A 14,066-nucleotide genomic window follows, 5' to 3' on the forward strand; every position below is an offset into this window, starting at 1 on the left:
CATTTGTGTACTTACTCTACTGCTGACTGAGGTCATGCTGCGTGTGCTTGGAGCTGGTGACCTCTGAGTGACTGGGGTAATACCACTGCTCTGGCTGCTCTTCAGGGTCTCTGGACCAACTTCATGGTCATTAAGATCTGATGAACCAGTGCTTCCTCTAAATGAGAAAGAATATTCTGAATTAACGTGGAGACAGAATAGCAACCAAAGACAAAATCAGGGAAAAGCTTACAAAAATAAATAATCATAACATGTGAACCACATGAAATACACCAGAGCCACACTGGAAATGGTTATCAACTATCATGGTACCCTACTCCCCAAAGACCTTCTGGGGCTCATTAGGTTCAACCCCATTTGTCTGAATCCAGGGTCTTTATCATTGAGTTTCATCCTACCTTTCCAACTATATTTCCCACTGCTCACCAGCATTCTCCCAATCAGTCCAGGTTCCTTACTCTCCTGTCAACTCACCATGCTCATGGTCATGCTTCCACCTCTAAGGCTTTTGCTGATATTCTCCCCACCTGAATTGCCCTATTTGTCACTCTCTGCTCATACAAATCTTCTCTATACTTCAAGGTTCATGTGAAGCCCAGCCTCCCTTACCAGAACTTTCCTGTCAATCACAGGCCATGCCAACCTCTGCTCTACTTAATTCCTATTGACTTATAGTCTTTGCCAGGCTATGTAGCACTTGACTACACAATGCCTTGTTTAACTCCCTAATGGATCCTTATTATGTGGGCCTGGATGTCTCTTTCAACTGTGAACTCCTTTGGGACAAAGTTCATGACATATTTACCATAATATTCCCAGCTCCTTCATAATGCCTTGCAGCAGAGGAAGCACTCACTACATATTTAATCAAAGACTGGAAATTATATATTATTTCTGTGGTTAGTGACTGACTCATGGTGCACATTTAATAAATGGTATGAAAATAATGCCATTTGATAAGCGGGTTTGACTCACTTTCACGTTTGCTAAAACTGATTCAATTCTATTAAAAAAAGATTAATGAAAAAATAGTTCCTGCCCTTAAGGTAAGCACACATTTTCTCATTAAATGGAGATTCATAAGTTTATATAAGTTTTGACAAATTAGAGTTAAAGAAAGTGTTTGTTCTTATTTTATTTTTTACCCTCAATAAGCACAACATGTGCTGTGGTAAAATATAAGCCCTTATATATTTCACTTTTTCAGTTACTATTTTAATAATTTATAACTGCACCTATAATAATAAATATCTTATTGTAAAAGCACAGTAGTGATATTGATTAGGCCTTACAGTTGAGCCAATCAGAAAAGAGACTTAGAGGAATAAATGAAGTGTGTTTTTTTAAAAAGAATGTCTGAGCCCTAGCTGGTATGGCTCAGAGGCTTGAGTGCTGGCCTGCGAATCAAAGGGTTGCTGGTTCAATTCCCAGTCTAGGGCACATGCCTGGGCTGCTGGCCAGGTCCCCAGTGGGGGGCGCATGAGAGGCAACCACACACTGATGTTTCTTCCTCCTGTCCCCTCTCTCTAAAGACAAATAAATAAAATATTTAAAAAAAATAAAAAGAAAGTCTAACTGTTCATATGTCATTACTAGAAGATAAATCTGGCAGAACAGAGAATTAGCAGTGGCCATCAAAGCTATCAACCACAGCTCATAAGTTTTTTCAAGGCTGTGCATCAGGAAGTTACCAAAATCAAATATGCCCTGACTGATACTATCAGCCACTGCCACCCTCAATAATTATGAAAATAACAGATGCATTTTCTAGATGTAAGACACTATCCATTCACCAAAATCCCTGTTTTAAAAAAGGTATTAACATTTCTGTTTTAAAGATGAAGAAACTAAGTCTTGGGAAGGCTAAACAATTATTCCATGCATACATGCATGTGTGTATGTACACACATGCACACACACATACCACAACCACCACAATGTCACAGAGTTAATACATGACAAAGCCAGGATAAAAACTGACAACTTTCTTCCTACCCAAAGCCTGTGCTCATTCTATTGTAGTTTGTCTGCTGTATTGCTTACTCATCATTTCACCAAGATCAACTTGTTACAACCAAGTAGGTTCTACACTGATAGAGTGAGCTATCAAGAAAAAGATAATCAAAATATAAGAGATCTGGGGTTGGTCTCTTGGAATTTGATTAAAAGAACAATGAAAATTCTTTGGTGGCATTCCTTTGATGCTACATAGAAACAGTCTCTAGCTTCGTCTTTCTAGAGATGTAACTCTGAATAAATTAAAGTACTATGGAGTCTGCTCCAGAGGAAATTTAAGACTGTATCTTTTGATTCTGACAAGAGAATAAAATTTTGTGATTAAGTAGATTAAATAAATTCTAAGTTCTTTGGTAATTTTCCTGAGTCCTACTATCTCAGGCACTACATTTCTACATTTGACAACAGTTAACCATGTTCATACCTTTCCAAGTGATTCTGCTTATCTCACAAGTCCCATTTAGAAGAGACTTAGAGACCTACCCAGTAATGCTGTGTTGTGATTATAGGTTCTCTATTCTCAGGACAATATTACCTCAAAAACATCTCTTCCTATTGTTTTAGGTAAAATCTCCTTCAAAATAAGAAGGGATAGGAGTGAATCTTGTAGAAATGAGCCAAAAAGTTATGACCCAAAGGGACGCATGTGGACATTTCTGCTTGTGTTTGTGCCGAAGTTTCTCTCTAACCCAAGTGGGTTTGAAAAAGTCCCCATATGGATTAGCCTTACTAGAATCAAAAGAGCTACTTATGTAGAAGCTCTGGCAGATGTTGACTAATTGTGATGTTGACATTCAAAAGGCTATCTGTAATGAGGAAAAATTCTTGAGATTATAAGTCAGCTACTGGAAAATATTCTTGCCAGAAGCATTATCTCAAAAATGGCATATACTTTCACATTTGTCTCTGACATTTATTCTGAGCTCGTAAAAATTATTTTCCTCTGAGTTGGCTGTTTCAGTTGATTAAACTAAAAAAGATTTAATGTAATGGGCCAGAATATCATAAATATTTGGGTGACAAATCTTTTAAATGTAATGTAAAATGTGACATAAACAAATCTTTGCAACTTAAATAAGTTTCATAAAGTCAAAATTAGAGAATTTTAAACTTCAATGAAGAAAGAGCAATTTTTAAAAAAATACTAACCTGAAGATATGTTTACTCATTTTTTGGAGAGGAAGGAAGGAAGGGAGGGAGGGAGGGAGAAAAGGAGGGTTGGAGAGAGAGGAAGAGAGAGAGCGAGAAAGAGAACGAGATCAATGAAATATTGATGTGTGAGAGAAACAGGATTGGTTGCCTCCTGCATGTACCCTGATTGGAGATCAAGTTCACAACCTTTTGGTGTACCAGACGATGCTCCAACCAACTGAGCCACCCAGCCAGAGCAAGAAAGAGCTATTTTAGATTCAGATATCATGCTTATTCATATTTTAATTAGAAATATTAGAAATCATTGCCAACAAAACTTCAAGTTAAAATTTATTTAAGGAGTAACTGGCAAGAAAGATACACATTTATTTTGTTCTAATAGAGCCCAAACTATGGGGATATGACACTGTCTGGGGAGTTTAGATATTCTGGGTTACTTGAAAGACACATTTCCGAGAGCAGAAAAGGGTCTCATTTACTTTAGCTTATAAAATATACTTTAAAAGCCTTTTGTTTTATCTCTAATTTCATGCTGGCCCGAAACCTTGATAATGGCTTCCTAGATATATCTATTTCCAGATAAAGGATCCAAGGATAGAGAACAGAGAGTATAATTTAATGAGTTGCCTTTTAGTTTATATAATGGTTTCCCAGGAGTTGTAGTCTGGAAAGAATTTTCTAGGATCCAACCTCCCCATAGTGGGCTGACAATGTTGAACTTGTGCCTGCATACTTAAATGAGTGTTCCTCTAATAAAGATCAGAAAAAGGCAGCATTAACCTGAGAGATACTAACATTCACTGGGACAATGAGGCCAGTGCATAGCATGACAGAGACTGTATGATATTCTTGTGGTTTACGGGCTTTCCTAACTTTAATTATTTCAGACATGAAGTGACTATGTAGGAAAGACGAGCAAGAAAGTTGTAGTTAAAAAGTGAGACAAGCCTGTTAAATGGGAAAGAGCTGTCAAAAATGAGAAAGAAAAGGAAAGAAAGTTGAACATAGCTCAACCTTCCATTCATGAGGGAGGGAGGTGGGGGAGGGGGGCAGGGGAAAGTGGCGGTGGGAAGGTGGAGACAAAGGTATTTCAACAAAAAATAAAAAATAAAATAAAATAAAATAAAACATGAAGAGAAAAAAAACACAAAAATGCTATGTCTTTGTCAACAGTCTTATGGGGGATTGGTGGCATTCACCCTTGGCTGCACATCAGAAACACAGGGAGAGAGTTTTAAAATCCCCATGTTCAGGCTATACCCAAGATTAATTGCATCAGACTCTCTGGGCATAAGATCAAGGCATCAACATGTTTTACATCCCTCCCATTCTAATATGCAGCCAACGTTGGAAACACTGAGATAAACTGTGGATTAGTTTAAATTCATTGATCTCAGATATCTCACCATTTGCATTGCCCCCTCATCTCATACCATTATTTTCTTTATTAAACATGGTGCCTACATCAAGAGAACTGAGCTATTCTAATGACTCAGAAGGTGATAAATAGAAGGACAATTCCTGTATTAGTGAGTGCATGTGTTGCACCGGGGGTCAGCAAACCATGCCACATGGATTGCATTGAGCACACTACCTGTTTTTGTACAGCCCATGAGCTGAGTGTTTTTTTAAATAATTTTAAGTGGTTGAAAAAGTAACAAGAAAAATATGTTGGGATATGTGAAAATTTATGTGAAATTCAAATTTCAGTGCCCATAAGTAAATTTTGATTTAAACAAGCATGCTCATTAATTTATGTATTGTCTATAGCTGCTTTCATGCTCCAATAGTAGAATGGGGTAGTTGAGAAAGAGACTATATGGGCCACAAAGCCAAAAATATTACTCTCTATACCTTTAGAGAATAAGTGTGTTGATCCCTGCGTGTGTGCTCATGCACACAGGCAGACAAACACATAGGTATAGGTTTCTAATTTTTAAAAAATGAAACTCTTTGGAGAAGTCAACACATCCCAAAGGAATGAATTTTGGGTATTTGGTACATGTGTATGTATGTGTGTATATGTGTGTGTGTTGTACCTAGGGACAGGAGAACCATCATAGGAGCTTTTGAATGCAGAATTAAGGAAGAAGAGAAACAAGGAAGAAGAGAAATGAAGAAGAAGCAGAAATTCATCAAGTAGCTTCCCCAGCTGAAGTTTCCTCTGAAGTCACTGGATTTCTGTGGCATAATTACACATATTTTCCTTCCTTTTCCTTTTTAGAGAAAGGACAAAGATATTACAGTGCGGTGGGTGCTCAATGAAATTTGTTCAATGAGTCTTAGTGTTACTTATATAAAGAGCCTCTACAATTTGATTTATTAAAATGAAGGAGGATTTGTTTGGTGGTTTAAAATGTTTATGGTTTCCTTAAAGGATCTCTTTACTTTAAAAAGACTCTAAAGTCAAGGATATAATCACCATGACAGAAGGGCTCTGGCTGTATGAAGAAAAAGAAGTTAAGAACATCTAGAGCCCGAGGCGCGCACACTTGCGCCGAGTGACCGGCGAGGGTTGGCGAGCGTGTGTGTGACCCACGCGGGCTGGCGAACGCTTGCACCTGCCGGCAAGGCCTCACACAGACTGGCACCCATACGGCCTGCGAGGGAGTGCACAGAGGGGCAAGGGCAGGCGTAAACTGACCTACCCGCTGCGATTGCGGAGCGGCCCACAAAATAAGTAGAGCTGCCCAGAGTCCCTGGAGGAGACACCAGAAACAGGATTAACCGGAGAGTCCTAGAGCTGATTTCCTCCCATTTCCGTAGTCCCCATTTGGCGAGGGCAAGCAACGCACCCAAAGAGCCAAAAGCGGGGAAAACACACAATAGAAGACCCTAAACTGACCAGTGCCGCGAAGCTCGCGTGCCAGGGAGGCCAGATGAGCACGCGAGGTCGCGAATAAGCCCCCTGGTCTGGGGCAAGCACATGCGAGCCCAGGCAGGTGGGGGACCCTACCGCGCTGGGAACGCGCTCAAGGAGCCTGCGTGAGAGCGCAGAGAGACCCCAAAAAATAACCCAGCCCTGACCGAAGGGGTCACAGAGCTGCTCCAAGCAGGAGCCAGACACAGGCATTAGACTCCTGAAAGGCTCAAACAAACAACCCAAGGCCCTATAGGGTCAACAACTGACATCATCAGAGGCAAGCCCAGAAAGAAAAGTAAAGGACAAAAATACTTAACAGACTCTCACAAAAATGGGAGAAAAGAAGTTCCCCTCAAATGAGTGGAAAAGGGGACTCCCCACAGAGAGAGCTAAATGAAATAGAGGCAAGGGAATTATCAGATATGGAATTCAAAACAACGGTTCTAAGGAAGCTCAATGAGCTCAGCCAGCTCAAATATAACTATGAGAAACTGCAGAGAAACTATCAGGATCTTACAGCAAACTGTATCAGCCTGGAAAAGGACATAGAAACTATCAAGAAGACACAAGAGGATATGAAGAATACCATTTCTGAATTGAAGAACACAGTAGAAGGAATCCAAAGCAGGCTGGATGAAGCCGAGGATCGAATCAGTGAGATGGAGGACAAGGTAGAAAAAAGCTCAGAGAAAGAACAAGAAATGGAAAAACGGCTCAAAAAGAATGAAGAAGCATTTAGGGACATGCAGGACAACCTGAAACGCAATAATATCCGTATAATAGGGATACCAGAAGGAGAAGAAGAGGAGCAAGGAATAGAGAACCTCCTCGAAAAAGTAATGATGGAAAATTTCCCTAATTTGAGGAGAGAAAGGCTCTCATGGATCCAGGAGGCACAGAGGACCCCACTCAAGAGGGACCCAAGGAGGTCCACTCCAAGACACATCATCATTAAAAGGGAAAATGTCAAAGACAAAGAGAGAATCCTCAAGGCAGCAAGGGAGAAGGAGAAAGTAACATACAAGGGGGCCCCGATACGCCTAGGAGCTGACTTCTCAACAGAAACACTCCAAGCCAGAAGGGAATGGCAACAAATATTCCAAGCCATGAAAAGCAAGGGCCTACAGCCAAGGCTGCTCTACCCAGCTAGGCTCTCCATTAAAATAGAAGGAGAAATACGGAGTTTCCCAGACAAAAGAAAGCTAAAAGAATACATCTCTACCAAACCAGCACTCCAAGATATGCTAAGGGGACTGGTTTAAGCAGATGAAGGAAAAGAATGAGACAGAGAGGAACACAAGTACAAAGAGAAAAGATGAGTAAGTTTCTATCAGTGATATCTCTCAATGTGAATGGACTAAATGCCCCAATCAAAAGACACAGGGTAGCTGAATGGATAAGAAAACATGACCCACACATATGCTGCCTACAAGAGACCCACCTCAGAGCAAAAGACCTACACAGATTGAAAGTAAAGGGATGGAAAATAATATTCCAAGCAATGGACATGAGAAAAAGGCTGGCGTTGCCATACTTGTATCAGACAAAGTAGATTTCAAAGCAAAGGCCATAAAGAGAGACCCAGAGGGGCACTTTATCATACTTAAAGGAAGAATCTATCAAGAAGACATCAACATTGTAAACTTATATGCTCCCAATATAGGAGCCCCCAAGTTTATAAGGAAATTGTTGGATGACTTCAAAAAAGATAGAGACAGCAACACACTGATAGTAGGGGATTTCAACACCCCACTGTCAAAAATGGACAGATCTTCCAAACAAAACATTAATAAACATATCGTGGCGCTGAATGACACACTGAATCAAAGAGACTTAACTGACACATATAGAACCTTACATCCCAAAGAAGAAAAATACACATTCTTTTCAAATGCTCATGGCAGTTTTTCAAAGATAGACCACATGATAGGACACAAAGCAAGCCTCAGCAAATTCAGGAAAATTGAAATAATACCAAACTTTTTCTCAGACCACAAGGCCTTGAAACTCGAAATCAAACTCAAGGAGAAACTTCAAAAACTTGCAAACTCATGGAGACTGAACAGTACACTATTAAACAATGAATCGGTCAATAATGAGATAAGAGAAGAAATCAAAAAATTTCTGGAAACAAATGAAAATGAACAGACAACTGTCCAAAACCTATGGGACACAGCAAAGGCGGTCCTGAGAGGGAAGTTCATAGCAATACAGGCTTACCTTAAAAAGATAAAACATTTCAAATAAAAGACCTAACACTACAACTTCAAGAACTGGAGAACAACAACAAATAAATCCCAGAGCAAGTAGAAGGAAGGAAATAGTCAAGATTAGAGCAGAACTGAATGACATAGAGACAAAAAGAACAATTCAGAGGATCGACCAATCCAGAAGCTGGTTCTTTGAAAAGATAAATAAAATTGACAAGCCTTTAAGCAGACTCATCAAGAAAAACAGGGAGAGGACCCAAATTAATAACATCAGAAATGAAAGAGGAGAAATAACAACTGATACCACAGAAATACAAATGATCATCAGAAACTATTATGAACAATTATATGCCAAGAAATTTGAAAATCTTGATGAAATGGACAAATTTTTAGAAAAGTATAATCTTCCAACACTGAAGGAGGAAGAAACAGAAAGCTTGAACAGACCGATAACAGCTGGGGAAACTGAAGCAGTAATCAAGAAACTCCCAGCACACAAAAGCCCAGGGCCAGACAGTTTCCCAGGAGAATTTTACAAAACATTTAAGGAAGAGCTAACCCCTGTCCTTCTCACACTATTCCAAAAAATCCAAGAGGAGGGAAGACTCCCAGACTCCTTCTATGAGGCCAGCATCACCCTGATCCCAAAACCAGATAAAGACCCTACAAAGAAAGAAAACTACAGGCCAATTTCACTGATGAACATAGATGCTAAAATCCTCAACAAAATATTGGCAAACTGCATCCAGCAATACATTCAAAAGATTATCCACCACGATCAAGTGGGATTCATCCCAGGGATGCAGGGATGGTTCAATATACGCAAATCAGTAAACGTGTTACATCACATAAATAAAAGACAAAAACCACATGATCATCTCAATAGATGCAGAAAAAGCATTCGATAAGGTACAGCACCCATTTATGATCAAAACCCTCAGCAAAATGGGAATAAATGGGGCATTCCTCAATGTAATAAAGGCCATATATGAAAACCCTACAGCTAATATCATACTCAACGGGCAAAAACTGAAAGCTTTCTCACTAAGATCGGGAACACGACAAGGATGTCCGCTCTCACCGCTTCTTTTCAACATCATATTCGAAGTCCTAGCCACAGTGGTCAGACAAGAAAAAGAGATAAAAGGCATCCAAATAGGAATGGAGGAAGTAAAACTATCATTGTTTGCAGATGACATGATAGTGTACATAGAGAACCCTGTAGACTCTACCAAAAAACTCCTCAACTTAATAAGTGAATTTGGCAAAACAGCAGGATACAAAGTCAACATTCAGAAATCAAAGGCGTTTTTGTACACCAGCAATGCAATAGAAGAAGAAGAAATCAGAAAAAATATACCATTCGATATAGCACAAAAAAAGATAAAGTACCTAGGGATAAATTTAACCAAAGACACAAAAGACCTGTATGCAGAAAACTATACAACATTGAAAAAAGAAATTAAGGAAGACACAAATAAATGGAAGCATATACCGTGCTCATGGATTGGAAGAATTAATATCCTCAAAATGTCCATACTACCCAAAGCAATTTATAGATTCAACGCAATCCCTATTAAGATAGCAATGACGTATTTCACAGAAATAGAACAGACATTTCAAAAATTTATATGGAACCATAAACGACCCCGAATAGCCGCAGCAATTTTGAGAAAGAAACACAAAGTAGGAAGGATCACAATACTGGACATCAAATCTACTACAAAGCCAGCATACTCAAAACAATCTGGTACTGGCACAAGAACAGACCCATAGACCAGTGGAACAGAATAGAAAGCCCAGAAATAAGCCCAGGTCTCTATGGGCATCTAATATTTGACAAAGGGGGCAGAAGCATAAAATGGAGCAATAACAGCCTCTTCAACAAATGGTGTTGGGAGAGCTGGACGGCTACATGCAAAAAACTGAAATTGGATCATCAGCTGACACCATACACAAAAATAAACTCAAGATGGATAAAAGACTTAAATATAAGTCGCAACACCATCAAAGTCCTAGAGGAGAACATTGGCAGGAAACTCTCAGATATCCCACGCAGCAATTTTTTCACTGCTATGTCTCCTAAAGCAAGGGACATAAAGGAAAGAATAAACAAGTGGGACCTCATCAAAATAAGAAGCTTCTGCACGGTGAAAGAAAACATCAGCAAAATGAAAAGGGAGCGCGAACCGTATGGGAAAATATATTTGCTAATGATACATCAGATAGAGGTTTGATTTCCAAGATATATAAAGAACTCACTCGACTCCACTCCAAGAAGACAAACGATCCAATCAAAAAATGGGCAAAGGACATGGGCAGATGCTTTTCTAAGGAGGAGATACAGAGGGCCCAGAGGCATTTGAAAGGATGCTTAGCATCACTAGCCATCAGAGAAATGCACATCAAAACCACCATGAGGTACCACCTCACACCGGTCAGAATGGTCATCATAAACATATCCACAAACAACAGGTGCTGGTGAGGCTGTGGAGAAAAGGGAACCCTAGTCCACTGTTGGTGGGAATGCAGACTGGTGCAGCCACTATGGAAAGCAGTGTGGAATTTCCTCAGAAAGCTGAAAATGGAACTGCCTTTTGATCCAGCGATTCCCCTGCTGGGACTATACCCTGAGAACACCAAAACGCCAATACAAAAGAACCTATGTACCCCAATGTTCATAGCAGCACAATTTACAATAGCCAAGTGTTGGAAGCAACCTAAATGCCCATCAGTAGGTGATTGGATCAAAAAATTATGGTACATATACACAATGGAATACTACGCAGCAGAAAGAAAAAAAAGAAGTACTAAACTTTGCGATAGCATGGATGGAACTGGAGAGCATCATGCTAAGCGAAATAAGCCAGGGGCCGAAAGACAAATACCATATAATCTCACCTATAAGCGGAACCTAACCAACAATGCAAAGATGCAAGGAAAATATGACCAGCAACACTGAAAGGAAAAGAAATCAACAGAGATAAGAGGGAAGGGGGGGGCAGGGAAAGGGAAGGGAAGGGGAAAGTCAAGGAACATAGAGCAAGGACTCATGGACAAAACCAAAGGGGAAGAGCTGAGGGAGGGAAGGTGGGAGGGGGCAAGGGAAAGAGGTTGGGGGGAGGCAGAGACAAATGTATTTAAAAAGTAAATAAATTAAAAAAAAAAGAACAGCTAGAGCCCTCAGTATGATAATATTTTGGTCTTTTACCATCATAAGAAAATTCTGCTCCTGTGTCTTGTCTAAATAATGACTGGAAGCCAGCTGGAGGAGAGGCCAGCAGTCATGAAAAACTTGCGTAGGCTAGAAGTCAGGAGCAAGAAAAAAGCCATTTGGCTTCACCTATAGACACCAAGGAAAGCAAGTGTTTAGCAGAACGTAGCTTTCAGTAATTAAATGGAACAAGTACTTACTTTGTATTCAGTAGTTCAGACTTCCTAAAATTCATTTTACCCGGGATGCTATGTTGCTCATAAGATAAAAATTACCAAGATATCCAAAGCCATCCATATCCTGATCCAACTTGGTTCTCCATCTCATCTTGTGTGTACCACACTTCAACTTTTACATTCTAAAAACTCGGAATTGTGTATTTTCCAACACATGCAAGAAAATGTGCTATGCCTCTTTTCCGTTGCACTTTCTATTTCCTCTGTCTAGAATGTTCTTCTTACCTTTCTTCACCTGGCCAAGTCCTCATCCCTTAAATTGCTTAGGGATCATCTTTACGAAGCTTCCCTCAATTCTCTGGAAGGATAAATGCCTGTTTTGCACACAGTACATTTTCTAATCATGGTACCATATTGTCTTGAAATTATTTGTTCAGTTATCCCAATCTTTCCTGCCAAATTAGAAGTTCACAAAAGGGTAGAACAATATCATTATCCAAGAACTTTCATATTTACCACTTGGTGTATATAGTACTAGGCCAGTAATGAAGGAAGAACTGTGTGTTGAATTTATTTACATAAATAAAATGTATAGGTGAGCAAGTAACATATCTCTACTACTCAATGATTTCAAGAGGGAAGGTCATTACTGTGTCTCACTTAATCTGAGAATGTAACCCATCACATAATACACCTTAGGTAACAGTGAATAAAATAAATTTATTATATTAGAGGAGGGAAATGTGTTCAATTTAGTTCAAAGAAATATAACATGCTAAGGCAGTGAATCTTTGGGAAATAATTGGAGAAACAAACAAGATAGCAAGAAGAAGCCTTCAGGCTTACAACCATTTGACTGCAATAATGAAGCAAGTTAAGAACCCAGTTGAAGTTCAACCAAAATATAGGATCAAGAGTCTGGCTGAACTACTGAGTCTTCAACCTCCACACATTATTGACATTATAATAAGGAGAATCCCATGTATATAAAGTAAACATAAATCAGGTGCCAAGCAACTGGTGGTCTGACAAATTGCACCTTTGGAGGAGGCCTGAGAGCAATTCTGATGGCATGTTGTAGCTGACATCAGTGCCCCTTCCCACTTACCCTCAGCAGTCATCTCTACCCACAAAATACTGTTTACTGGGAACACTCACAACTCCATGCCTGAAGACTTGTTCAGATCACAAGGGCATGGAGCTCCTGTGCATAGAACTATTTGGAAGAGACAGAGAGCCAGTGTACCAGAACCAGCCCTCAACCAATGCCGAAGAGGCACTGGTTCATAAATATGCCAGATTCCTGTTTTCTTGACTGGGTAACTCTGAGGTGTGTTCTATACTGTGTCCTACAGTTATCTAGTGAGGTTGAGCTCTTGTTGTGCACAGTGGAAACTGGCTTAATGACACCTTCTTTTTGCCTTACATCCCTTTCCTGGTTCACTTCTTCACTTCCCTGTCTGTGTTTTCCAAGACGATATCCTAAATAACTTGATCTTGAATCCTTATTTCAGGGCTTGCTTTTAGGGGATCTCAAATCAAGGTAGGTATGTATGGTGGACAAAGGGCAAGTTTAAAAAAGGATGGCTTTGATTTATAAATAGAAGTTTCTAGCTTAAGAATTATTTGGCAACCCCAGGCTTCATGCAATTCCCACTGATATGGCCACAGTAAACTAAACACTTTTGTGAATCCACATTTCCTCACTTGTTCTATCACACATCCATCAATTCATGGAAATACTGTGGCCATATCCTTTGTTTAATTGACATCTTAACTGCAAAGCTGTCAATGAAAATTACAATCAGGACAGAAAAATAATTTTACTTCTAATGAAAAAAGAATATATTATAAATTGATAGATGGGTTTCATAAACTCATTTTGCCAAAATAATAGGAGGAAGGAATGATTTTCTTAGCTATAAGAGTACCAAAAGACCTTTGTTTACGAGAGCGGGAGATATCAAAGAGACAGAAATCAGAGAGAGAAATCAGAGAGAGAATTCAAAGAGAGAGAGACCAAAGAAAGATCAGAGAGAGATAGGAGAGATCAGAGAGAGAGAGAGAGAGAGAGAGGTCAGAGGGATAGAGAGAGAAAGAGAGGCAGAGTGCCAGTGCTAGTGTGAGGGAGAGCAGGAGTGTGGGACAGTGTGGGTGCCAGCAAGAAAGTGAGCACATTCGCATGCACACATAAGAGTATGCGCCAGAGTGAGCATGCATGCAAGGGTTTGTCCTGGGGATGCAAGTGAAGACTAGCTTGAATAGCGTGGTCTCTGCTTTTGGATCAGAGCTAACCAAAACATCTTCAGAAGCTTTGCAGAGATGATGACAGTCAGTCCCAGACCTCTGGAGAGCAGTGGAAAATATCTGGATGAAACCATATGTTGGTATATGTTTGGGTAGGGGAGGAAGAAGAAGGATGAGAAATGAGTTTG

General features: G+C 39.7%; 1 protein-coding gene across 3 annotated transcripts in view; it reads right to left on the reverse strand.

The window, feature by feature from the left end:
* The window catches only part of SYTL5 (synaptotagmin like 5), a 123,142-nt gene that overhangs the window by 42,400 nt on the left and 66,676 nt on the right, over positions 1-14,066 (reverse strand). For all 3 annotated transcript variants that reach the window (XM_054566564.1, XM_054566563.1, XM_054566562.1), the window contains exon 7: positions 16-157. In XM_054566564.1, coding sequence (XP_054422539.1) covers positions 16-157 — 142 coding nt within the window. The remainder of the gene's footprint in view (positions 1-15; positions 158-14,066) is intronic.

Source organism: Pteronotus mesoamericanus, unplaced genomic scaffold, assembly GCF_021234165.1.
Source record: "Pteronotus mesoamericanus isolate MK-2021 breed Mesoamerican mustached bat unplaced genomic scaffold, CSHL_Meso_final contig_173, whole genome shotgun sequence".
Taxonomy (NCBI): domain Eukaryota; kingdom Metazoa; phylum Chordata; class Mammalia; order Chiroptera; family Mormoopidae; genus Pteronotus; species Pteronotus mesoamericanus.